This window comes from Cuculus canorus, chromosome 4 (genome assembly GCF_017976375.1).
Source record: "Cuculus canorus isolate bCucCan1 chromosome 4, bCucCan1.pri, whole genome shotgun sequence".
Taxonomy (NCBI): Eukaryota; Metazoa; Chordata; class Aves; order Cuculiformes; family Cuculidae; genus Cuculus; species Cuculus canorus.
In genome coordinates, this window is record NC_071404.1 from 77,770,817 (window position 1) to 77,798,425 (window position 27,609).

Below are 27,609 nucleotides of genomic sequence, written 5' to 3' on the forward strand. Positions count from 1 at the left end.
TGCTTAAAGAGAGATAAAGAGATACAAATCTCCTTGATGGGATTTCAAGCCATCAGAAGCACCTGGAGGCAACAGGAGCTGCAGTTTCCAGGCTGCAGAGATGCTCAGGGTGGGTGCCAGTTGCCGTTTCCCCCCCTCCCTGGCAGCGCCCCACGCCACGGCAGATGCAAGGGGATGCATTCAGCCACCATGAGCTCGAAGGGCACCTGCCTTCTCGCTGCCTTCCTAGAAAGGAACTGCACCACCTCGGAGAGGTTTAGGGGCAGCAAACCCTTATTCATCTCTGCCTTTTCACTGGCAATGTGGATTTTGTTTGTTTTCCCATTCTGGGGGTTCTTTCCCTGCCATGGGAACACCGTGATCCCAGAAAGACATGTTTTGGTGTGCTTTGCTGCTCTTTTATGCTATTCTAAAGTTTGAAACCCACCTTTCAGGAACATGCAGCATTATCAGCTGGTTATCGCGGCCGTCTAACACACATTAAAGGCTGCAGCAGTCCCCAAGCAAGGCTTCTGCCTGTGCCATCGTCTGCCCACAGATCTGCCAGCTGACTCGCTAGCTCCGAGCACACAGAGCAGGTTGCTGGGCTGCTTTAGGCATCCAACAGGAGCTGGATGTCACGTTCCCTACGGCTGCTGTTCAACAGCAGATTATTGCAGAAAGTTTGTGCCACTTGTAAGCAAGCGGACTTAAAGAGCACACAACTGGTTTTGCATCAGCAGTGAGGCAGAAAAGGCGAGTCTCTTACTGCTGTACTTACATGCAAAGGTGACAGCACATCCAGCTAGATTTGTGTAGCATTTACTCCATGCAGAATCAGGGGCTACGGTGAAAAAAGGTATCAGTAAAGAGGAGAAAGAAGCGCAGCAGTAACAAGCTAAACGTGGCCTGGGGGTTTAAGGAGAAAAAGTCGTTAACATCTCCTTCAGCAAAAAACCACAAGCAGTACCTTTAGCTTTTGCAAGTTTATTCCCAGTTCCTCCAAAACAGCTTGCTTTTCGCTGGAGAAAAACCCAACCAAAAATAAGTTTAATGCATTTAGCCATGGCTTTCTGTGGAAAAAAAAAATATAGAGAACGTGCTAGGCTCAGCTGATTTTCCCTGTCAAACATTCCTGAACGGGCTGTTCAATGAAGCAGAAAAAATAAATTAAGTTTTCTCCTTGGCACAAAATGCTGGTAATTCAAACAGGACATGCACAGAGAGAGCTGAAGCAAAGCATACAGCCACAAGTGTTTAATAATGTGCACGGGACTGTAAAAACTCCTGCCAAAACTGAAACGTCTTCCTTGGTAACTCAAGAGTTTAAAGCCAGGTTTGCCAGAAGCCCAAGAACCAAGTTTCATTTTTCTGAACAACCCCCTAGCGCAACCTATTTAATATCACAAAAAGTCTATCATGATTGATGAGACCAGGAGGTGTGATGTAAAAAACCCAAAACCAAATCAACATAAAAACTCAAACAACAAAAAAAGATAAAAGGCTCAACTATTTTATTTCCAGCTTATTGATCTCCAACCAATTTTTGCTCTCTGTCCAAGACATCATAATTAGAGATCCTCTTCCCGAAGCCATGTTCAGGTAGGGAGGGTTAAAAAGCAAGCCGACCCACAAGCTGACCCCTAAACGCATTTCCCAATCCAGCACTTCAGAAAAGGTGATAATTGCTTTTTTCCCCTCCAGTGAGGCAAGAAATGCCCTCCCAGAAACAAGCAAAGAATTGCAGCAGTGAGCCTTAAGTGGAGAGAGTTAATTTAAGAGTGCTTTAGAGAAATAAACGGGAGACTCCCTACCAAAGAGCAGTAGAAACGCTGGCTGTACATCAGCAAAGGAGAAAAAAAATCTACAAGTCATGCGGTAAGCATGGCTCACCACTTCTTGGGAAGGAACGAAAAGACTGTCTGAAAAGCAGTGGCATAGAAAATACACATTAGAGACCAATTTCCACGCTGTGCTGGCCACAGATTGAGGCCTGACTTGTGCTAAGTCTCCTTTGTACATCAAAGGGACGATGTGCTTGGGTAGGAGGGCCAGTGGGAAACGTGGAGAAGATTTGTCCAGGTGCCCTCTCTCCATTGACATGAAATTCTGGATCCCCTAAGCTTTGCAAGGCTGTATTTAAGTGCCTGCAGAAACCCTCCTGAAGGCTCTAAGAGGATGTTGGAGGCTCTATCCTCCCCCTGCCCCAGCATTTGATTCCCTAAGGGCTGTAAGGGCTGCTAAGATTGTGCACGCTGGAAACAGGGCACTATTTTAAGTGAGGTTTCAAGGGTTACGGTCAGGCAAGTGAAACGTGGGAAACAGTAATGAGAAATGGTCCTCCTTGCAGGCACCGTTTGGTCCCCGCCGCAGCATTCAGCAGGTAGCTACTACACTGAACGGAAAGGGCAGCTGTAAAGATACGCCAGCACATGACAATAAATCCAAGCCAGCCGAGTATGATCCAGTCAGACATCACAAACAGGCACTAATAAAGAAAATCATGCAAATGTAACGGCATGCAGGGTCAGTTAAACTTTGGTTATCTACACACACGTACCCCCCACCCTCTCCCCCACAAACAGGACTCATATTGCTCTAACACATCAGCTATTGCAGGAATACAGATGGGACAAACTCCAGGGCCTGGCCACGCCAGGGCTGGGCTATAACCCTGGTACAGCAGCCATTCCCTGCGGAGCCAGGGACCCCTTTGGCACAGGGCTGGTGCAGCCAGCCATCCCAGAGTCGGGCAGGCAGCAGCACCAAGGGCCTGACCCAGTCACTGATGCTCATCCCAACTGCTGACATCCAGCCCTGACTCTCAGTTCAAATTTGGGGCCAAAAATGATTTACTGCCGCTAGTTTTGACCAGAAAAATACACGATATCATTACCCTGCCCCTCCACCCATCCCTGAACTTCCAATTGCATACAGTCCTGTACCCAATCCTTCTCCCTACTTGCTCCCACTATGTTGTTAGATGAGTTAATAGTTATTTGTGTTAAAAAATAAAAGAGAAAAATAAAAAAAGAAAGAAAACGGATGGCAGAGACACATTACTGCAAAAGCAGGTGAATGCAGGAACATCCTTGGCTTGACAGGCCTTATGTGAAGCTTGCACTGCAAGTTAAAAAAAAAGAACAAAAAACAAAAGAAGTTAGCAATGATAGAACCCAAAATGAAAAATAAAACCCACTGAAAACAAAGGAAGCTGGGAGAGCTGACACCAGCAAATGGCTCTAGTGGGCACGCAAATGGATTATGGAATTAAAAAGAAACTAAACCTCCAGGCTGGGCTCTATTCTCACCTGTGACAAGTAAACACCAAATGAAAAACCAGAGAGGGGCAGAGGTACTGAACTACCAAGCACACAAGTTGGTGAAGGTCACCGTCTGTGCGTGGTCAGGTGCTTTAACCGTCATTGTTTCTGAACGTGCATGGCTGGGAATACAGCTGCACGTGTCCGGTTTGGGTATCTCACACGGAAGCTTTTGCAGAAGGCTGTGTGCTCAGCCTTGACCCAAACACAGGTCGCTCAGACCAGGCACCGCGATGTCTCTCGGCACTTCAGCCAACATCAGATCCACACCAGATCCTTCAGGCATCAACAAAACCTTCTTACAGAGTGTTGGGTCAGGCTCTGCCATCTGTTACAGCCCAGGTTAGGGCTGGGTGTTAGAGCTCAGGGGTGCCTTTGGGACTAAGCATGGCTCACGATGGCCACCACCAGTGACACTGCACTGGGAACTACAATATAGAAAAGAAACTCCGAAAGAGTTCATCTGTTTTTCAGAAGTAGCTTGAAATAAACAGAAATGGAGCTAAAACAGTTTGTCCTGGCCCCTGAGCAGCTGAGGATGCGCAAGTCAGAAAATGGCATGCATTGAGGCATGTGTGTGGCCATAAATCAAACAGGCAAGCCCCAGAGGGCTTTTTGCTGCTCCTGTTTATTTTTGGCAAGTCATTGCCAGGAACTACCTCCAGATTGTTTGGGTGTGAAGCACAGTCCCACACCAGAATGACAGCAGGGCCTTGACAAGTGTGCTCAGCCCCACAATCAGGACAGCACTAGGTACGTGTCTGTGTTGGAGGTACAGAGATGTGCTGTCCTGAAAACTGCACACTTCTGTCATCAGGTCAGAGCTGAGACAATTTTAGATGGAAAAAACATAAGTTACAGGACTCAAAAATGGTTTGTGAAGAAAAAAAAAAAAGACAAGTTGTTCCTACAGAAACAGTCTGGAAATCCAGAGGGCCACGTTCTCCTTTATGGAGTTAGGGCAGCAGCAGATTTCACCCCAAGCTTTCCCTACAGCTTATACAGCACGGTGCAAAGTCTCTGTTGCACAACTTGGAGAAATCTGATCCCACCTTGGGGAAAAAAAAAGCAGTCCTGTGAATTATTTTCTGGGGAGGCTACAAGGATCGTGCACAACAAGGTTTTCCTCTGGCAACTGCACAAGAGCCTCCACAGTCCATGTCAGCACAGAGAAGGTTGAAGGCCTTACCTACACAAACTGCAGCTTTTCATGAGAGGGCAATGAGAAATGTAATGCCTTTAGAAAAAACAAGGTGTGCTACAAGGCAGAAGCATCAGTGTTTCCCTTTAAAGCCTCTGTTAGTAATTCAGACACTAAAGGAAGATACAACTGAAGCAGATACAGCTCCGGGTGTGAGCGACACTGAGAGGACACACCAGCGCACAGCCACGTTCCTCACGGCTGGATTTCAGTAAATGCCTCAGCAAAGCAGTAACTGCATTGGTCATGATCGCTAGAGACGCCCATGGATCATACCACAACGCCGTGCACGTGCCAGCCAACTTCACAGAAGCAAGTAGAACCTCACACTGCCTATCTACTTACAAAACTCCCCGGACCATTATACTCTGCACTGGCCTGGCATCCTAGAGATGAAAAACCTGACTGCAGCATTCTGAAAAATATCAAGCTCCCAATTCTCCTTAAGAGATAAGAAAAAGGGCCTTCAGAAGTTTTTCTTGTTAGGGAACAGGTCACCACATCTGAATTCTTGCAGGAAAGAGCACTGGTGTTTCAGCCTATCAGGTTTACCGGCATCGTCGCAGAACAGTATTTCAGCATGCGTGGATGTCAAGTGCCAACACATTGTTTCTGCAGTCCAGCACAACACTGATGGGTCTGTAGCGGTTTCCTCACCCAAGCACAGCATGCAGCACACGAGCACTCTGTATCTCAGCCAGGCTCTCGGTTAGCATCAAGCAGTACTGCTCCATAGGAGCTACATCAACTTACATCAGCCGAGGAACCAGCCCATGGCTCTCCTCACCTTCCCAGGGAAAGCCAGGGGTGGAAGCAACAAATGACAGGTACCGAACCAGCAGTAGAGACAAGGGACATGCAGTGAGCAGCAGCAGAACTTCCCAAAGTATAAAAATATACCAGCGTATACACATGATAACAGAACCTCCTAGGCTCATGCTCTGAGACAGCTCAGACACGGCTGAAGCTCACAGGTGAGCAAGGGACAGCATCGTGTTGCTCTGCCCGAGTCCATTAAGGAACGTATCCCTTCTCTATCCGCTGTTAGGGGAAGGGTCGAACTGTTTGTGTGTGTGAGTTAAAGAGGTGTTTTCCAGAGTGATGTGCTGCATTGCCATCTTTACAGCCTCCTGACCGCAGTTATTGACTAGTGCCATTATCACACATGACCCAGAAAGGACTTGCAAGAGTATTCCCTTACTGGATATAGAAAAAGTGGATGGAAATTAGGACAGGAAGCCTCAAAACAGCCTCTGTTACAGCAGCCTGCCTTGCTGTGTGATACAAAAGCCATGCAGTCTCCATCACCTCTGCAGGATCCATCTTGCTTCACTCTATGTATCGCATCTAAGCGGACCTTGTGCTCTGGCTTTTAAAGCATGGTGGAGTGGCTGGTATTGTCTCATCAATAGAGTTCTCCTGCACTAATGGCAATCTAAACACAGCCATGTACACAACCAGCCTGCAAGGAGGAGGTTCTGTGAATTTGGATCAGATCAGAGCTCAAGGTTTTCAGCAGAGCTCTGCAGGGACTTAACTCTGAGTCCAAGTCAATGGCAGTGTTCCTCCGGTTTCCACAGAAGCAGAGTCAGGTCCAAACCGAGCAAACCTGAAAATCCCACCTCCAAATGCTGACCCCAGGACAGGCTCTGTCCACAGATACACTTGGTGCCTACTAAATTTCAGAGCGCATAGGATTATACTCCTAGTATGCAAATATAAAATAGTAGAAAACAGTGCCACTATATTTACTAAAAGTTATAAGTTCCTTAGCTTATTATGTCAACTAGATACAACCACAAACACCATTTACCTGCAATTACAGTACCATAGGAGTTTGTTCTTTTTTTTTTAAAAAAAAAAAGCCAAAACTTCTTGTCTTTGAAGCAAACTTCCAAGTATTCACTTTTGGCACTAGCATCTCCCATGTCAAAATAATATGGTGGGTTTGGTTTCTTATCTATTTACAACTACAACCTTAAGGAGTGGGAACTGGAGACTACTCTTGGGTGAAAGAAAGGTTTGGGTAGAGACCCTCTTAACATTTTGGCTCAGGCAGAGAAGTCCGAGTCCAGAACATTCCAGACCTCTTCTGGAAGATGCTGGACAGATCACAAGTCAAACCTCCAGCCTCCGATTGCTGTCCCATATCAGTCAGACCTCGACATAAAATTTGAAGGTACTCTTCTAGAGAAAAATTAAGATCATGTCCCTGGCCCACCCTTTAGAAAAAAATACTTTATTTGATCAGGCTGATAAAAGCCTAGTTTCCAGTCTGGTAACGGGAAAAGCAAATACAGACATGCAGCAAGAAAGAAAAAACAACCTCCCAAACTGTAACAAACCCTACAAAGGATGTGGGTGACATCCGCTTACTTTTTCTTGTCCTTGTCTTTCTTGGTTTGTTGAGAACCTGCCTGCTGAGCCTGTGACTGTAATAGCTGAGCTGCTGCCTTCTTCTTCTGAAAGTTGTTCAGTTCTTCCTCAAGTTCCTTCTTTTTGTCTTCCACTTTTTTCTTCTCTTCTTGATGAGTCCTCTTTAGATGGTCAAACTTTTCATGAAGCTGCCGGGACAGAGACAATGAGAAGCAGATGGGAAGGGAAAGATGTGTCACCCTGAGTATTGGTAACAATGCCTGAAGCGGTTCTGCCAGCACTAAGGCATCTGCATTAATAACAAATCATTGGCTTGTCCAAGGCATGCAAGACTTTGCGAGAAAAGCTCTGCAACTAACACACACACTTGCACGCAGATTGGGGGAATTTATGTTGCCGTAGGAATACGTCCAGGTCTCTGGACACTCCAAAACCTCCACATGTCATCCCTCATTGCTTTGTACCTAGTGAACTCTCTCATGCTTGCACAAAGCAATAAAACGTGGCCGTTCAGGGCAATCTGCTTCTCCAGGGCTCCTTGCTGTACCTCTGTAGAAGCACATGCTCCTCCATGAGGCCCAAGATGCAGCTCCCTCCTAGCAGGACATCTATGTTTTCTCTGCCCCACAGCAATCAGTGCTGACCTACATGCACTGAGCGAATCATAGTAGGACAATGCTGTCACATCCCTCTAAAATCACATGAAGTGGGATCGACTGCGCTCTGTCTTAACTCCTTACTGCAAGTCTCCATATTGGTGTGACCGGTAAATGGCAGCACTGGCTGAACCACAACTGAAGATACACCTCAAATCAACATTACTTCGAGCAACAAACAGATTTTCTTCATTGAGTGGGACTGAAGAGGTGAGACAGCAGAGAGGCCTGCCACAGCACAGCAAGGCTGGCCTGTCTGTGAGGTACATAGCAGCAGCTGCTCTTCCTGTCACACTGCAGCACCTCCCACTCACTTCATGGCACACATCCTGCTCCAACTGCCCAAAACCAGAATATTCCTGCTCCATTTTACAGGCACAGAAAAGCAGCAAAGGACTTGTGTGATGTGATCACACCCCAAGTCTGTGACCGCACTGAGAACTGAGTTAACATCTAATTCTTGAGACTGTTTGTGTGCAGAAAGCACCTCTGCAGGCTTGATGTTGGGATCTGGACGCTCACCTTCTCAGGGCTCTCTTGGAAAAGCCCCAGCCCAAACCCTCACACGCAGTTCTCCGAATTAAAATATACTCACATCTTTCTCTGCTTCCTTCAACTCTGCTTCCTTCTCCTTCACTCGCATGACGAACATCTGCCTCATTTCATCCTCTTTCTTCTGGAGTTCGCCCAGGAATTCGTTCCTCTTTGCTTCATAGGTCTCCTGGAGACTGTTAATAGCACAGAAAAACAGTGAGAGCTGTATTTCCAGCACAGCCATGAGTTTCCAGCCTTTGGTAGCGTAACCACTCCGCGTTGTCAGGAAACATCAGAGACTGCAACAGAAGTGTGACCACCTCCACTGAAACAAGGCCTGACTTGCTGGGTGACGGGAGCGGGAGACAAACTAGCAAGGCAAACCGAGCACTGTTCAGGATCCTGTTAATCACTTCACAGGCAAGATGATTAACCCCCAAAATAAACAGCCACAACATAAGAACCAACAGCATCAACCCCTGATGCTCACATGGCCTGGGAGCTGCGCGAGTTGCACCTTCTCGCTTCTCCCACTGTTTGTACTTAAACTTTTCATTTGAAGTGCGAGATCAGCGGAACAGACAAGAGGTACCACAGTGCCAAACTTGGCTTCACAGGTTCATTAAGCATAGCACTAACAGAGTAAACCTAATTTTCACAACTCATTGCTAATGGGTTCAGATCAGGGGCTTTGTTTAGATAAAGCCATCTTGGGAGACCTCTCTCCCTCTCCTTCAGCTCTTGAGGCAAAGCCTTTACAAATGAGCAGCAGCATTCCTCCAAATAACCACAATACTGGATTCCTTCATTCCTTTATTCCCCCTCTACTTCTTGGCATTCTTTTCTTTCCCCAGCACTGAGATACAGCATCCAAGATTTGGGACACAAAATATGTTGTCCATGCACCTCTGAGATTTTTAGAGCCTCTTAGGAACTCTGGACGCCAAATTCCTCTCCATTTCATTCCTTAAATGGATTTGGATATTTCAGCCATAATGATAGTGTGGGAATGATAACTATTTCCCCCAAGAAGCTTCTTTTGAAAACGCATCTTTTAAATGAAAACTCCACTGATATCACAGCTGCATGCATGTGCCTAAGGAACACATTAACAAGGACATCTTAATCACATTAAAGCCAAGCTTTTGCCTTTCCTGTCATGTGGTGGGAATTTTGGTGGGGTTTTTGTTGCTTGGAGGTTTTGTTAAGGGGAGAGTGTGGGGGGTGTTGAGCTGGAGAACAAAACTTGACAGATAAACCCAAGTCTTAGGTTTAACACTGCTGACTGATGGGCACTTCAGTTCCCTCCTAAAGGATGTCCAGAGCAGCTCTTGCACAGCATCGGCCACCCGGGAGGAATCATACAGTTCCAGCCGACCTCACCATATCCCCACATGTTGAACTGAAAATGCAGATTGTAAAAGCAACAAAAATATTTTCGTCTGACAACACAGCAAGAAGCACCTTTGGATTCTTAAGAATTCAGACCCCTCACAGCAGATTCAAAGCCAAACTCGCTAAAATTCACTCTTGGATTTAATTCTTTGCCTGTTGGCACTGACACTTAAATCCAAACACCCTTCTGAAGGGTCTGGCCAGAACCTAAGAAAACCCTGAGGGCAGATCAGTCGCCTTCTCTGCCTAGTGAGCAAAAGCGGCATCTGCAATGAGTGACAGACTATCCTAGGGAGCAGCAGAGCCTTATGGACCAAAACGGAAAACTCAAATCGTGTTCCGCATTGCACAGAGCTCCTTGAAAAGCTCATTTTCAAAACCACAATACCAGGTGATAGGCAAGCAGGAAAAGGCTCGTAAGAGCGAGGGTGGTGGGGGCTTGGTGTTTAAATGTTCCAGGTTCAATGCTAATCCCAGCTTCAAGCTTAAAACTTTAGCATTAACCTAAAGCCAGTTAACTTATTTCTCTTACAGAACTGACTCTGACCTTCAGAGAAGCAAAGTTCTCAGGGAAACTGGCCTGGCAGCCTCAGGCTGCATATGAAAAAAACACTTAGAGCCCTAAGGAATAACAGTCCGAGCCAAGTGGGATCTCAGCAGCTTCTCACAGACAAGATGATGAGAGAATTTGCATTTTAAGTATACAAACATGTGAACCTAGATTACACAGTAACTTGTCTGCCCAACACACACCCACACACTGAATGATGCCTTTTTGATAACTGCCTTTTAAAAATATTTTGAGAAAATTAACCAGAACAGTAGAGAAAGCAGCCCACAACAGACACAGGACAACAGGACTGTGCAACAGCAGACTGCACTTCACGGAGCGGATGCATACAGGGCACTGGTGCTCCCTCCTCCCCTCCTGCAGCTTGGACAAGCAGAGGGGGTTTCTGCCAGCAAGGTGGGTCTCGCAACTATTTGCCAGCCTCCCTTTTTCACTCCTCACACAAGCACCTACACCACGCCAACAATTTGCTGGGGCCTTTTGCCCTGCCCACCCTGAGATTTACAAATGCTCCCTGCTCCTGGCTGATGTGAACTGGCTGAAGAGTGGCCATCCCTGTGGCTCCCAGAGCCCAGGCCTTGGGGAAAGGCATGCTTTTGATCCCTGGTCTCAGAGGAAGAACAGAAAGAACCAAACCTGCTGTTTTTCTCATTTTGGATATACATCAGCCTCAGTCAAACAGCTTGGGATCATGGGTTTTGTTTGTTTATTGGAGGAAGGAGGCAACCAGAGCAAACTGCTCTAAACTAGCACGTAACAGATGGAGAAATTCTCTACATTTTCATTTCCTTTCTACTTATAGCTTGGTCAAAAGAGGCCTCGTGTACAGGAAGCAATGGAAATTCCTCAGATTCCCCAAAGGGAAGGGCTGAGCCCATCTGAAGCCATTCCTCTCCAGAAAGGAAATCCAATAAAGCTTCATGCTTGGTCTTAGTAACAGAACTGGGCTCGACCAATTCCAGCACCTTCTACGCTGCAAGAGAAATGCAGCTGCACTCAGCAGGTCACAACTAAAACTCCGAACCGATGCAAACTCTGTGCCACAGCATGGACCTCACTCAGCTCACCACAGAGTTGCTTTCCAGAAACATGAATACAAGGCCTGCACTCTGCCTTCTGCTCTGTGCCTGCTTGGTTTTCCCCCGTTGAAGATGAGAGATGAACCATGTCCGTGGTGACACACACAACCCAGCTGCACGGCTGCCGTCTCAGGGACTGGCATGCCAGCTCCTGACACGCACGGGTGTTATGAGGGTAAACCCACGCTGATGCACGTTTCTTTTGGCCTGACTTTCCCTGGGGCAGAGAGGAGCGTGGGATGCTGTTAAGGCAGCGGGTGCAATTGTTGGGGAAAAGTTGTGGAGGAATGGGAAACAGGAAATGGAAGGAGAAAACAAACACTCCCTCCAGAGTTCCCACACAGCTGTTGTCCCTGGCTAATGACTTGGGCTTCAGACCAAAAGAGCTGTCGGACAGCATAAACTTGGTATTTAGTAAAAAGCCAAACCGCAAGCCTCAGACCACGGCACCTCGGACCAGCTGTGGAACACTCCAGGAGGGTCAACAAGAACATTAATCCCGGGATCTTCCCTATGGTAACTGGTTATACTTCAATGCATGAGTTGCCCTCATCTCAGCACGGACACAGCTGCATTTCTGAAACGCAGCAACTGCACGTGGCCCTGACTTTGCAGCCTGTAAGCTGGCTGAAAAAACACAGTTGAGTGTGCAGTGGAGGAAAGGAGGGACTAATGCACCACCTGAGCATCCCAAACCCTGCCCTTTTCCCAGGGGAAAAAGCATCAGGAGGAATTTCTGGAGTGATTAACAAACGCTTTATTCAATAGATTCCCTCGGGTCTCTGTGAAGCTCACAGTACTGCCAACAGGCAGATGAGCGTAAGCTTCACTTAAGACTGGACAGCTCACAGGGTTTAGGAAAGTGAGAGCAAGATAAAAATAAATCAACTTCCCATCCCCTGAATTAGACTCTCCTAGCTTGAAAAAATGACAAGTCAACAATGAGAACAGCTAACTGATGTTCACTGCTCCCAGCTAGACATGCCCACAAGCCCCAAGTGCCTACTACTGCCATCATCTCACCCACGATGCTGAGGACACAAAGAAACCAGGGAACAGCAGTGATCCCCACAGTGGGCTCTGCATTCCAGCAGCCTCTTGGCCCCGTAGAGCAATGCACAGTTTCAAATATGGACAGCAAGATCAGTTTGGAGTCCAGTCAGGAACTGCTCTCCACAGAGTGACAGGAGGAGCAATTAGAAATCAATCCCTTCGACACTCTTTAGTGCTGGCCGACAGATAAACAGGTAGGAGATGGACTGATTACACCGCACAAGGTTTTCCTCCCCAGTCACACTCCAGACCTCAGCTGCTGTAAGCGACCATTTCTATTCCCCTTCTGGTTCTTGTAAACATGGCCTACCCCAAAACCTCCAATCTCTCTGGCTGCACAAGCCCCGAGTTACGCTTTCCCTACCTGAAAGGCTTGCTGTCTGGATCCGTGTCCTTGAATCCCATCTCTTCAAGTTTGCAGCGCCTGTACAGCTCATAGTGTCGGGTGTGCGTCTGCTCTCTCAAGTCCTCCATATTCACTCGGATCAGCATCTCCCGTAGCTTCACAAAGTCACAGTGATTTTCATTTTCAACTACAAAAGACAGACCATTCACAGAGAGAACATTAAGCCCAGGAGCCCTTTTTCTGGACACATTTTAGCAAACCTCAGAGTTCTTCAGGTACACAAGCAAGACACAAGTCAGCCTGCACCAAAATGCCGTGTTGAACTGGGGGTGAAACAGTCCCAGGCCAACACATGGGCACCAGTTCAAGGTCTTTCACTGCATTTGCAAGATCTCTGTGCCATCCATCTATCACAGAGCTCCCATGCGTTTCTGCATCAAGTTGATGATCCATTTGCACACAGGACTGCAGTTCCCACTTAAATCCACTCCAAATCCAAGTCACCAACAGAGGCCAAGCAGGCAACAACATCTCAGTTTGTAGCCATCATGAACGCAAAGGTTGTGAGAAGACATCCCCGGAGATGCTGCACCCTTTCCACACCAGTTCACCCTACCAACTGTTCCTGGCACTGAAGGGAGGCAGCACACAGAGTATAACACGGCTTCCCACAACAACTTCTATTCAAAGCAAGGTCTGGTGTGCCATGGTCAGCTCCCAGGCAAGCAAACTGTTCAGCCTTGAAGGGCCCACGGCCAGAGAGCTGCATGCTTCAGTGCAGGCAGTTTAGGTATCCTTAAAAACAAGGAGTCGAAGTAGGGCCACAAAGACAACCCGAGGGCTGGAGCACAGGCTGAGAGAGTTGGGGTTGTTCAGCCTGGAGAAGATAAGGCTCCAAGCAGACCTTATAGCAACCTTCCAGTACCTGAAGGGGCTACAAGAAAGGTGAGGAGGAACTTTTCTCAAGAGCATGGAGTAATAGGACAGGGGGAATGGCTATAAGTCAGAGAAGGGAAGACTAGACATTAGGAGGAAGTTATTCACAGTGAGGGTGGTGAGGCGCTGGAACAGATGGTCCAGGTAAGTTGTGGCTGCGTCATCCCTGAAGGTGTTCAAGGCCAGGTTGGATGGGGCCTTGAGCCCCCTGGTGGGAGGTGTCCCCGCCCACGGCAGGGGGGTTGGAATTAGATGATCTTTAAGGTCCTTTCCAAACCAAACCATTCTAAGTTCCCTCTTCAGGATGCAATGGCAAGCAACAGCCATCTCTGCTGCTACCAGACAACCCTGCAGCATGGCTCTGGGAACACAGCGAGCTACTCCCCTTCAGCCTAACCATGGGGCTGTTCAGGGCCACGTCTGCAAAGTCTCTCTGGTATCCAACCAAATCTCTTTTGCCTCTCTGGAATTAGTTTCTTGGGAACAGCAAGAACCCAGCAGGATATGCTTAAAGTCCAAGACTTCCCAAGCACCGCAACCTCTTCCCCAACTGTGACTTATTGGGAAGTATTACCCTCTGGTGCACACAGCTCAAGACAGTTGAGGCTGAAGCTGTTTCAGGGTCAACTTGTATTGTTGAGAAAAACCCAGTGGGTTTTGCAGAACTGCCCTGCAAATGCACCCTGCAGCTTGCTGGGCCCTTCTCCAGCTGGATACATAGCTGAAGCCACAAGCGGAGCACTGCCATCTCAACCCTGTACTTCTCAGCCCTGGTTGGGAAAGCAAGGCCCAGCCTCAGCAGCTTCAGTACAGCCTGGGTTGCCAACACAGCCCTCACCAAACTCCACTGTCCAATGGAAGGGAGCTCTAGGTGAATCATGAGAGACTGTGTACTTAAGCTGCACATCCACAGTTTACAACACCAAGATGAAACACACCGAGCAGTCAATGCTGACGTAGTTCCGCTCCCACTTCAAGATGAGAGGGCAAAGCACCTGCTGACCTCTCTGGAAAATCCCCCAGCTACGAGTTTACGTTCAGGCGTGTGTACAAGGGCCAAATCCTCTGAGTTTTCCAAGCCTTCCCCCTTGCTCTCACATCTCCTAGTAGCGTTACCCTGCTCTTCCCAAAGCCAATAGCTAGGTTGATACCATCACCCTCCCACCAAAACCCCTCCAGGGCTACGTCTAGGACGCAAAGCCCTAAGTCTTTGAGCTGCAATCTTGCTTTCTCAAGACAGATATTGATAAGGACTGTCCAGAGATCAATGCACCTTTCATGAGAATGAGACATGATGACAAAGTCTTATTTGTGCATTTGGTAACATACCCTGCACAACGCCCCAGGGGTACTGCCTGGCTTTTGCCATCTTATTGCCGATCTTCACTTCTTCAGTGCTGCCAACTACAGCAAAAGGAAGGTGGACCTACAAAAGGAAAGGGACAGCGAGGTTAGGGATTTCCTTTGTTGCCTTGCCAGGGATTGTTTCTGAAGAAAGCTTTTTACTGTGGCAGTTCTGCTGGATTTAAGTTACTGAAATGCCTTTGCAACTCATCTGGTGTTTTAGAAAGGACAACAGGATAGTCTGGATGAGAAACCTGCTTGCGCTTACAAGTTAAGAATTCTGAAGTCCTAAAAATATGAGCGATGTACCTGTTCTTCATGCAATTACAAAGCATCTTAAGCACAGAAGGAGCCTCACAAACTGGAATTGAATTTGAACACTGAAGAAAATTAAGTCAAACAATTAAAAAAAGACAATAAAGTGCATCCTTCCAGGAAAGGCAGACTAAAATTCAGGGGGGTTCTGCTGCTAGAAATAAATGTCAATGCTTCCTTTTAAAAAGGGCAAAGCTGTGAGCAAGGGGAAGAGCAGAGCTGACCCAGCCCTGGGCTGATGTGTCGGAGTCAGCAAGCTCTGCTACGTCCGTCCGCCTCCGTGGGTGTGGTGGTGACAGTCTAGGACACAGTTCCAGAAGCACAGCTGCTGCCAGGAGGGAGGTGGCCTCTGCCACGGTGCTCTCCCTGCCTTACCAGCATCCAAAAGGGCTGGGTGCAGGCTTTGGGAAGGGGTGTCAAGTCAGGCAAGCCATGCTTGCAGGTTGGGTGGGAGGGGAAGAAGCCAAGTGGCAAAGGAGATGGGATTAAGTGGCAAAGGAGATGGGATTAAGTGGCAAAGGAGCTTCCCAGCAGCTGGGCTGCTCCACAGGACAGCAAAACACACACCACACCCTAGTACAGCCATGCCCCTTCTCTGTGCAAGTTTCTCCATGCTGAGGGCACAAAACCAACAGGTAAAAGAGGGAAGCAATACGGAGGTTTGGACAATGTCTGATATCCAGCTGGATGTGACAATTGCCCATCTCCAAGCAGGGAAACTCACAAAAGCTTTCGAGTTGCAATGAAATGGCTTAACCTTGATGCCTCCACTCCCTGTAAAGATGCAGGTAACTCAGCTTCATCCTTGCACTTGCTTCAGGGTTGGCCCGCCCTCTTGGGTGTTACATTCCCTGCTAAAACCACTCGAGGGCCCTGTCAGCACCTCTGTGATGCACGTCACTGCCAGAAACCCAGAGCTCAGGATCTTCTCCTTGCACTCAGAATCAGGCCCACAGGAAACTGTTGTTTCCCTTTGTAAACCCCACTCAAACGTTTGGTCTACTCCAGCCCTGTTTGCCCTCAAATCCCACCCCTGTCACTAGAGGAAGGGGAAGGAGGTAAAAGCCAGAGCCCTTGCCACTAACGGCCACTGGCTCTGCCGAGAGCGGGAACATCACTGAGGGCACCCCCACTCTCACCGGAAAGCAAAACAAAGGCAGAAGTGAATCAACCCTGCTAAGTAACAAGTGGTTGTTTGGGACAGGAAAACCAAACCCCAGCCCTTTGCCCTGACTGCATCAGAGCCCTGCCTCCCATCCTCCTCCTTTCCTGAGATGGGAATACTGCAACAGGGGAAGGATATGAAAAAATGCTCAGAGAATAATCATGTACCATACACTGAAGAGTATCAGGCCAAGCAGTCCATGTCTGACAGGTATTGCCAGCTCCAAAAGCCTTCTGGCCAGCCCAATATCTGTGCTCAGATTGCAGTTTTAAAGCCAGAAGAAACACGGCAATACATCCCCTACCATAATGAATTGGCCCACGCAAACCAAGACAAGCACCCCCCCCACCCACATACGCTCATTGTGGCATTTATCTCAGCCACTGTCTCTTCATCTGTCGGGAACTGGTAGATCTGGACGCCGTTGCTGACCAGCTCGCTCATGATTTTACTCTTGAACTTGTGCAATTCGTTTTTTGCAATGGTGTCAGCCTTAGCAATGATGGGGATGATGTTCACCTGCAAGACAAAGACAGCACCTCTGCATACAGGACTGCACATGTTCCATCACTAGGAAAGGACATAGAGTAGCATCCATCTGCAGCGATGGTCCTTTAAGTGCCACCCACCATTGCCCCCGTAGCAGAAGACACTCTAACAGCACCACTGCCCGAGACAGAGTTTTTAGGCAGCAGGGACGATGGCCTTAAAAAGAAGTCAAATACAATTTGGCAACGTGCTATTTTTTCCTGTCCTGTCATATTCCCCTCCTCATCCGAATTGGCGGGACAGGAAATGCTGTCATAGAGTATTATAAGCTGTTCCAAAAAAAGGAAATTACCATATAGACAATTCTCCACCCCACAGCTGGCTGGGTTACAGCAAGAGACACACTCGGACAACAGCCTCACGTGGGCATTTGCTTGCGTGGCGTTATCGGGGACACTGAGGTGGGCAGCAGCGCTGCTGGTACCCCACTGGGGGTTGAAGTAAAGGGCCCCATCCAGTCACGTGGCATGCAGGATGGGAGCTGGCAGTAGCACGGGCACAACTCCCCCACCTGCATGCCCGCACGTGCTCCCATCACCACTGCACTGTAGGATCGGGGTTTATTTCTCCCTGCACAATTCCGAGACAATCATCCAAGAGAACCACTTGATGGGGTTCACACAGAAACTAAAGTTACTGACTCTCTGCCCTAGACAGGCTGTTTGCAACACTAGCAGGACAGCAGACAGTAAGACCATCTATGAGCTGAGGGGAGATAACACAGCATCCTCAGCAGAGCTAAATGCATTGATGCACAGTGAGCACCACACAAGCATCTGCTCTGCTGGGAGAAGGTAAAAAGGCATTAGAATGAGGAATCCTGCTTTCTTTCCCTTTCTACTCCCTCCACACAGGAAATTTCTGCTTTTGGTCTTGCAGGATTTCCCTTTTCTTGCAACAGCAGACAGAAATTGTAGTGAGGAAGATACTGATATTGACCTATATGAAAGGATTCTAACTACAGTACTTGAAAATCCTTATATTACATAGCTTAGTTCTGTTCAGGGCATGGCCTGGAGTTAATAAATCCCCCTTTGCCAAAAGACAGAACGTGAAAGCCAATTAGCGCACTTTGGGTAAATTGCCATAACCCTATTTTAAGCTGAATGGGGGAGGGATCCTTCTTCTCCGCATAAAAACCAAGCGACAGGCCATTCTAGGAAATAAAGAACCACTGTCAGCATTTATCTTATGCAGAATCAGGATTCAATGAGCCAAAGGTCCAAGGTGGACTGATTTAAATTGCTTAATCATAATGTAAAGAAGCACAGAAAAAGCTCAGGTTAAATACTAGGGGTTTTACATTTGTATCTTGGTTATTTTCCCTAGGAGAAAACAGATGAAATTATCTTGCAAGTACCTAGTGAAACACTATGGTTTTAAACCAGGATCAGCTCCCACTTCTTGCTAATCACAAGGCTGACTTAAAAAGCACAAGCCAGGTAACATTTATTCAGATTTTCCCTGTTTATCAGGTTACTGTTAGCACAACACTACATTCATGACAGAACATCAAATCTCTGCTTGTGTCTAGCTGGATGCAGATGGAGCATGCAGACACAGCATTTTGATGTGTTTGTCAATTATTAGTAAGATGACCTGAAGTGTTTTAGATGTGTTTCTCATCTCACACACTCTTACCACGTCAGGTTTTGTACCAAAACCTAATTAATTGATCTGTTGGACAAAGCAAAGTAAAGATGGCAACCATGCCCGAGTGCTAGAACTAGCAGAGTTCAACTTTAACTTCTCACTTTTACTCATGCATTTGAGGAAAACACACTTGTCCATCCTTTTCAACGGCCAACCAATGTCCCAGTTGCGAACTGAACTTGGCTGAGTTAACCCACAGGAAAGCAAAAAGAACAGTGGTCTCCTAATGCATCCTCATAAGTACAGTTTCTGATTCTCACATTAGTGACTTTATAGCAGATTTGTGGAGTGAGCAGCCAAGTTTCCTAATCTGAGGTGGTACTGGAGGAGGGTAGGAGGCTCCCAATAAATCTCTGCAGCTTGTGAATCGGTGAACACTGACCCATTCTAGCAGGTAGCCCAAGACACAGTTCTCACATGGCACCTCTGCAATTCCCCGCTGCTAAAATCAGACAGTATTTTTCTAACTGGGTTTAACTAAGCCCGTGGCAAGACCATAAGAACACTAGTAGGACCATGCAAGGGTCATAACGTGAGCAGCAAGTACCTTACTGTCAAGCTTCTTCATGGTGACCAAGTCTAGGGACTTCAGCGAGTGTCCGGTTGGTGCAATGAAATATAGGCAGGCATGAATTCTGGTGTCATGGTAATTGAACAAGGATCGTTTGATCTTCAGCTCTTCTTGCAAGTAGGCTTCAAACTGTGCATCGATGTATTCTACTATAGGCTTGTAGCTGGAAAGAGAAAACACGGCACAGAGAAAACCAAGACATTCATGGTTGGGACAACACAGGTCACTGATTGACACTCAGAAAACTTCATGGGTGTTCTGTACGTTGAGGGACAAGCACTGCTCTTTGGACCCTCCTCAGCAAGTGTGTTTCCCCTTGCTGCACAGAGAGAAGATTATGGACATGTTCGCAAGATAGAGCAGCAGAAATACTGGACTTTAAGTGCATGTAAACCACAGAAGGCTGAGGTCCTCCAGAAACACCCTTCTGAAAAGTAGCCAGCAAGGCTCCGGTCCAGCCCCTCTGCTCCAGATGCAAGGGCAGCTCTTTGAGCAGTTGCTCAAAACCCTTAGTAAAGCAGAGCAGGCTCTTGCTTGATTTACTAGGCGAGAGCTAAAGCGAAAGAGCCAGTGCTGCTTGAGGGCTGCCAACAGCAGGGAACTTCTGAGAACCCAAAAACCTCAGACAGAGGCATATTGCAATGAAGGCAGTAAAGCCTTACACTGGAAGATTTTACTAGAGAAAGCATCATAAGAAAGCAGAGCAAAAAAAGACTAGGAAGACTCAGACCAGGAGCATGGAGAAAATTCCACCCCCTGAAGCCATACGTGTCAGGACACAGCAGGACAGAAGCTGTCCCTAAGCCCTGATGTCCACGTCTGCTACTCTATCCAGCTGTCCAAGAGGGGGAAGCTGGAGGGGCTTCACCACCCACGCTGCTGGCTCCTCTTGTCTGCCGCGTGAAGCAAATGCGAAGTGACCTGACAGCACCAAGCTGCAGAGCATCCCCGCTCCAAGCACCTGCTCCTGCTCTGAGAAGCTTTTGTTCTCGCCTCACAGCATATGGCAGCGTCCGATGCACAGAGCTCTCCCTCCAGCCAGCACGCGCCCCCCTCCTTTTTGGTTCCATAGCATTAGTTAAGAAGCTGGAGCAGCAAATTGGGGCAACGATTGCATTGTTAAATCTCTTTTAGAAGTCTACAGTTTTCCTTATGGAACAGGAAACAGAACCTGCTAAATCCTCATGCTACCAGGGATGCTGGAGGAAACTTTGATGTCAGGCTTGCATTTTCTATGAGCTTACACTGTCTAGCTAGTGCCCTAAAGGCTTTTGGTCAGTGCACCCCTCACCCGGTCAAGTGCAGAACAACCCTCCAGAGGGGGCTAGGATTACTGCAGTGAGGGAACGCATAGCTCTATGGTATAGGAGATGCATTAATTAGCGTTATTAGCCGCGATCACAGAATGACTATTTTTAACACTAAGCAAAAGTCCATAGCAATGAACAAAAAAGAACTGTATGGGCTGCCCAGAATATTTACTTCGTGCGCACAACATGAAAAGCAGCACCCAGGTAAAACATTCAAGCAAAACCCTCTTTGATTTGAGCATTGCAAGATGGTGGTAACAGGAACTACTATCTGCACCCCAGCTCCCTAGAAGATACAACGCAACTGCAATTTGAATTCATGCTAATACTTATGTGTTTCAACTCAAGCAGAGATCTTAGCTGCACAGAGACAAAAAGGGCAGAAACAATTCTAGTTCTGTAGCCTTGTTGCTCTGTCTGTTCTTCACTTCAGTTTCTCATCACCTCTACCTGTCCCATGGGGTGAGTGATGGCAGCTGCCACAGCGGGATCAGGCAGCACCCCCAGGAACAGCAAGGATCCGCTTCCCACAAAGGGTCAGGTCCTTCTGATCTCAGAGCACCCCAGCACAAGGATTCCTTCTCCTGACAGAAATAAATTTACCTGTCATCTTTGTTAATTTGATCACCAAATCCAACTGTGTCGACAATAGTCAGCTTCAGACGGACATTGCTCTCCTGAAGTTCGTAACTCCTCGCCTTCAATCTCACACCAGGCTCGTTGTGCGTCGCAGGTTCACTTTCAAACTTGGTATTGAACAGAGTGTCCATCAACGTCGACTTGCCGATGCCAGTTTCGCCTGAGCAGAAAAAGGCGACATTAGTACAGTTCAATTGCTTTTCCTCACCTCCTGCTCAGGCACATTTGCCAGGCTAAGGAGTTATTCCACTTAGGCAGCAGGGGAATTAGGCTGCGTGTACGTGGCTAGGCAAAATAATCCCTACAGGAACAGATGTCTTTTGAGACAGTCCCCATCTTTATCCACCTCCCGGGAACTCTGCAGATGTTGGGAGGTGACAGCAGCTCTGTCTCCTGCTGCCGAGCTCTGACCGATTTCCTCCATGGGTCACACCGCATGTGCCTCTGCCACACAACATGCAGACGTGCCCCATCAAAGCACCCCACGTGTGCGCTGTGAATCCAAAATGAGCCCCTGCTATGCAAAAGCTGCCACCCCGACAGACGTCAAGATAAACCAGATGCCTTCAGAGCTGGAAGTCATCACCTGCAGAAGAGCCAAGCTGCTGTGCTGGGACAGGCAAGGGACATCTGTGGGCTGGGTCTTCAAGGGAAATGTACCGCAACCACAGCACCGGTGCCAAAAGGAGCATCAGAGACACTAAGCACCACTGACCTCAGGGACTCCTCAGTAGTTTGGGGAAGCAAAGAGGCTTATTTCTCACACACACAGACTGTTCCAGCACCGCTACTGTTAATGTTTCCCACAAGAAGCAGAGGAACTGGAGAAGATGGGTCGAGGCTTATGAGACTGCCTGAAGAGAAGGTACTAAACTGGAAGAGAGAGGCAGGGGGAATTAAAAAAAAAATTGTGGCAGAACTGTTACCTAGACATTTGCCCCTTCCTTGGAGAAGGGAATGACTCTTTCCACAATGAACTAGCAAATGCCTGTTGCTACTAGAACCCTACTACTGGACTGTGGCAGTGCAGGAGAGACAAATGATTGTTCCTTTCCCATAAAGGCATTTGCTGCCAGCAGCCTTTAGCTGTTGCTCACAGTTCTTGCACCAGTATGACCTGACCAGTGATGCAGGCTCCCTCCTGCCTGATAGCATAAAGGGTAAGCATGTGATGTACAAAGCAAAATATCAGGTGGGAAAAGGGAGTCGGTACCTGGGATTGGCCTCAGACGTCTCTCTAGGATGCACGCAGCGATCCTAGCACGAAAAATCTCTCTCAAAATACACAAACCCCTGCTTAGATGACCTCAGAAAAACATACAGTATTTGTGACAACAAAACCAAATACTACTACTCGGCAAATACCACTACTACTGCCTGTTGTTCCGTGATACTCAACAGTTCATTTTGCTGGCTTAGGCTGTGGCCATTTTCTGTAATAGGCTGGGGAAGGTAAGTGACTACTGACAGCCCAGTAAAATAATCGAGCAGAGATTCACTTGTCACAGCACGTCTACCCTAGGAAGTCACAGGACATAAGGCAAACTCGTCAAAAAAAAGAACAGATCAAAGATGAGGAAGACAAAGAAACAACATTATAGCTCAGGATCTTGGTCCACACAGAACAGTCCTAACCTGATGGCACAGACTGTTAATCTCTCAAGCCACGTTTTTTAGTGAGCTCCTGAGGTGAACTCAGCACAGCTGCATGCTGGGCTTTGCAGTATTTTATCCACACACATCACAATTAAAAGCCTCACCTTACAACGCCAAAGTTAATTGTGTCCTTTCTCCAAACACAATTTCAAATGTGTTTGGTTTTACTTTCAAGGGGAAGATTTCTATTCCTCGGGCAACTGCAGCAATTTGTGTGAAATTTTAATTTCGGGCAAAAAATGGTTGATCGGCACATTTTACAAGACAAGAGTTGGACCCAATTGCTCTGTTAATAGAGACCCATCAAGTCATGCTAAGAGACGAATATTTATTGCAAGAGAAAAAGGCAATTAATTTATGCCATTCTGATCAAAGAGCTGCCAGCTAATCAGACTGTTCCCTGCTGCATTTCAAATGGCTCCATGCTGCTAGGAGTGTCACGTGAGGGTTGGGAGCTGGAGTGTGCAGAAGTACAGCTATTCATTCTCCTCTCATTCTTCCACATGCAAAGCTCCAGAGAGGACTCCAGTTTGTTTGCCAGATTTCTTTTCAGGCAGCTCACCTTGCACTGCAGACAGGAATTCTCAGCTTGCTGTAGAAAATTCAAAGCCAGAAGGTTGTGTTTTTTTCCCAGCTAATGAACGTAACTAATTAGAAGGGGGAATACTCCCTTATCAGAGGCGTAAAAGAACAACAAATGGAAAGATGGTATTTTTAGACTGCTCTGCCAAACTAAGAGTAAACCCCACCATTTTTTTCCATTTACAAAACTCCATTCTGGGGGCACCTTGAAGGGGTTGAAGCTGTTTCGGCACGCAGCTTCCTAGGACTGAGCCACGGATCTCCAGTTCCAAAATATCCATAGAGATCCCTCCCACCTTGGTGCTCTCTGTAGCCAAGAACAGGAGTTCCCTCTCCATATATCACCCTGCAGACAATTTGGGACAAGTAACACAGTAACTTGGGCTATAAACCCAACTGGCAGCATCAGATTAAACAGAGATGACAGGCTTTGTTCTCAAGTGCATCATTTGGAGACTAAACGTGGCATTGCTTCCAACCAGAGAAACTAAGATAACGACAAGACAGGCAGGCAAAGCCTGGAAAGGAAGGAATGCAATGTATTGAGAAACAGCCTCTGTGCCCAACCCAAAGGAAGGGAGATTTAAGTTAACATTCTTTTAACAATACAAGTTCCCAAGTTAGCTCAGTTTCCTTGTGGGCGGCTCTTGGGGAAAGCAGAGCCACAGGACAATTGAAAGGGTAGATTTTAACAACTATAGACTTCCATGTTTTGGCTCAGGGACAGGGCAGAGAAAAGAAAAAGAGTGATACTAGATTTTACCCTGGAGCAGCGCTGGGAAGAAGCTGTCACTTTCCTGCTGCTATGGTTCCCACTTGCTCAGATCTCCCTCTTCACGGAAAGAAGAAGGTGTTAATTTGAATACGCATACACCCCTTGGCACGAGCTGACTGCTCAGTGGTGCAGGAGGACTTACCCACACAGAGGATGTTGAAGCAGAAGCCCTGTGACGTTGACTTGTTGACCAGCTGATCAGGGAGGCTGTCGAAGCCGACATGGCCTGAGAGGGACAGGTTCCTAAGGTCATCGTTCTGTAAGACCAAGAATTAAAACATGTAAAAGTTGCAACACGCCTGTCAGGAAAGAAGGCCGTGCCTAGTCCTGTCAGAACCGTGTAGCAATACAGTTTTAGGTTTGCCTTCCAAATGTGCTCTCTTTCTACATCTATGCAGCTCTCCACGGTAGGGCTCAGGAGCTAAAACTCCAACCCCGAGGCGTGCAAACACCACCAGGCTGTTTCTCCATGCTTGCCACTAACAAACTGTGACTCTGTATCAACTTGGAACACCCAAACATCCTCCTGAGGCCTCAGCATCACATACCCCTAGGGCTACCCAAGGATTATTCAGACAGACATCTGGAAGAGATACAGCGAAACATAGATATAGCCATGACCAGACCAACTACTGTTTAACTGGTGAAGCAGCAGACTGTGTGTCCAAGGTACAGGTCTACACAGACACCCACCAATCTCCCCTTTCAAGAATCCCCCCAGCGGTGTGGGAGCATCCCCAAACCACTGAGTGAGACCAGCTCCCCCAAACACCACATGAAAAGAGTGACACAGGTTGTGATGAGGTCCTGGTGGCAACTCCAGTATCTATTCCTGATAGAAACCTGCGCAGGCAAGCTGAGAGCCAAACTTGTGCTTTCCTTAACTCAGTTGGTCAAAGGGAGGGAGCAGCTCTCGCAGACTTGCTCTGTTCTCCTAGCAGTACAACAGAAACACAATACTCAAAGCTTTGCTGCAACAATCCAGCATGGCCGCAGCACGACATAACTTAGATGGCAACACAGCTTTCACAGGCCTTGACTGGAAGGGAAAGCGGTGTGCATGCTGCTCTGCGGATGTCTTGGTTTACAAATAACCTCATCTAAAGCAAGGCGAGAAAGCAGGCACTGCTCTCAGTGTTTGCTGCATGACCCACCAACCCCACGGTGCTGCCCCTCCATGCCTTCAGCAGGAGAACTGCCCGCCAGACATTCCCAAGATACAAGTCATCCCTCCAGGCTGCTCTCCTCCTCCTACTCCGAGCTGCCTCACTGAGCTGAGAACAGCAAATCCAGTAAGGCCATTTCACAGAGGGCGAGGGGGCAGCGCAGACCTCACAGAAGGGAGATCTGAAAGCTCCCAAGATTATCTTTAGAACTTGTCCACAACAACTGTACCGTAATTCACAGGGAGGTCTGGAAAAAGCAGCCATCCTAGTTATCTCTTCCCCGTCAATTCGCAGTTACACCAATATCCTGACCACAGATAAAACAAAACCCAAAAAACCTCCACCAACTCAGCAGACCTAGAACAGCTCTGCTGTTACTTTATACAAAGTTTTCCTCCACAAGTTTGTTGTCCATAACTTTGGATACAAATGGTTTTCCCAACCCAAACACTTCCAGCAGAGCTGCTCCACCAAGGCTGTGCTTGCTGAGCTAAATCACAGTCACCAGTGGCCACAGCCTGGAGGCCGGAATGCTGGAAGAATGAAAGATGCCGGAAGCACCAGTTTTATTTCCACAAAATGAGTGAGCTTTGGACCAGACATGGAAAAAGACACCCTTTAGTTGTTAAAATAAGAATCAAAAGTGGAGGAGGACTTCCCACTCCCTGCACAATTGCTGAGCATCTCTACTTCCCTCCTCAAAACACACAGACCGACCACAGACTGCAGGAAGAAACAAGTTACATCTGGGCTGAGCGTGGATGAAAATACTGCTCAGACTTAAAAGAAAAAAATACAGCAGCTCTTCGAGAAAGGCAACACCTCAAAGTAAAAGTGTCTAAACCCAAAAAGGCTTCTTTTGCTGTGTTGGCAGACATAGCTTGACCCCTGGTACGACCCACGACTTCCACTGAACATCTCAGCCTGACTTGTCTGGAGACTCAAGGCCAATGCACCAGGCTATGCAGCTCCATCCCTTCGTATTGGACAGCTGTTCACCAGCACAGTATCACAGCAGCTTAAGGTGATTAAGACATGCCACTTCCTTCATTCAAGCTGGGTAAAACAATACCACAAAAGAAACCATCACTACATTTACTCTCTGGAGTGATTTTCCTGGGAAAGTCCAAGGCAATGGGAGGGGACCCTGAGATTCACACATTATGTGAATGGGTTAAATTTGATACTTTTAGCATTAGTATTTCTAAAATGCCAGTGGGCTTGGGTTTATGATCAAGCGAAGGGAGCTGGGAGCAGATCCCAGAAAGCAATAGGTGACCATGACTCATAGGCTTCACAGAAGGCGTGGGCTTTGAACATCTCCCAGCACAGTACCAATATCTCCTTCCCTGATATATTTTGGGAAAGCAAGTAGTGCCTCATCATCAGTTACTCAGCAGGAACAGGAGTCAGATGCAGCTCTTGCATCTGTGTCAGTTATTTTTTGCTGCATATCTGCTCTGGTTTAGTTCCTCCCTTTCCTTTTCACCCCTGCAAGTGGCAAACATCAACAATGGAAAACAAAACCTCTCTGTCCACTTCTCAATGCCAAGCATCTTTCACAAACTGTGCTGCATGAGAGGAGGTAGAAGCATGGTCTGACATCTGCCCCAAACACTGAAACACTCCCGCAAAGCTCAGTCCCAAGACATGGGCAGAGACGAAATGGCAACCCAAGTCTCCAGCTCCCTCAGTATTCCCTGGACCACAGCACATCACCTCGAGTAGAGTGGATACAGAAAATACATGCATTTCTGCTTAAGTATCACAGATAAGCAGTTTAGACAAGGCCCAAAGGGTCACAGTTCCCAAATACTTCCCTCCACACGCAAATGAAAGCACCATGCGACATGACGGCCAGTTCCAGAGCCCGCAGACAGAGGAAAGCTGGCACTTCTTGAGGGAAGACACAGGCCACTCCTCTTGGAGAAGGATTCAAGGACAGGAGAGCTGCTGGAGAGCAGCAAGCCCGATTGCTCAGAGTATAATTAGCAGAACAGGCAAATGATTCACGCATTCAGTCTGGCAAAACAGAAGTGTTTGAAAAACAACGGGATGCTAAGTCAGATGGCCTCACTGCGCGGGCTTTGAATTGCTGTGACAAGCTCCTGAGAGAGTCAATGGACTGGAGTTTGATCCTCTGTGACTCACCCTTCTGTGAACTGGGCACCTCCAGCTCAAAGGCTGACAGAGAACAAGGCCCCTGCCCTACAGAGATGAGCCCAGAGCCTCCGCTTGCACCCAACAATGCTAAAAGCATGGACTTCTCCCTCCTTCCACAGGGTTGCTCTTCCAGAGGAAGGCAGCAGTGCTGTCCAGGCACTTCACCCTAAGTGGGAAGGTATATTGTCACCCTTCCTCAGATTTCTTCACAAGTGCATTCCTCATTTTCCCTCAGAAGATAGGCAGAGCTCAGCATGCCTTCAAGTGCAGCA

The 27,609-nt window shown here is 47.6% G+C and overlaps 1 protein-coding gene across 4 annotated transcripts in view; it reads right to left on the bottom strand.

Annotated features, from left to right (window-relative positions):
• Positions 1-27,609, bottom strand: part of SEPTIN11 (septin 11) — a 63,256-nt gene that overhangs the window by 10,653 nt on the left and 24,994 nt on the right. For 3 of the 4 annotated variants that reach the window (XM_054065747.1, XM_054065743.1, XM_054065745.1), the window contains exons 2-9: positions 24,151-24,265; positions 20,960-21,155; positions 19,023-19,209; positions 16,631-16,792; positions 14,779-14,875; positions 12,532-12,700; positions 8,131-8,263; positions 6,880-7,067 (exon numbers count right to left, since the gene is read on the bottom strand). In XM_054065747.1, coding sequence (XP_053921722.1) covers positions 6,880-7,067; positions 8,131-8,263; positions 12,532-12,700; positions 14,779-14,875; positions 16,631-16,792; positions 19,023-19,209; positions 20,960-21,155; positions 24,151-24,265 — 1,247 coding nt within the window. Of the gene's footprint in view, positions 1-647; positions 3,103-6,879; positions 7,068-8,130; positions 8,264-12,531; positions 12,701-14,778; positions 14,876-16,630; positions 16,793-19,022; positions 19,210-20,959; positions 21,156-24,150; positions 24,266-27,609 lie in introns of those variants that run through there. The other variant, XM_054065744.1, reaches the window with a different exon arrangement.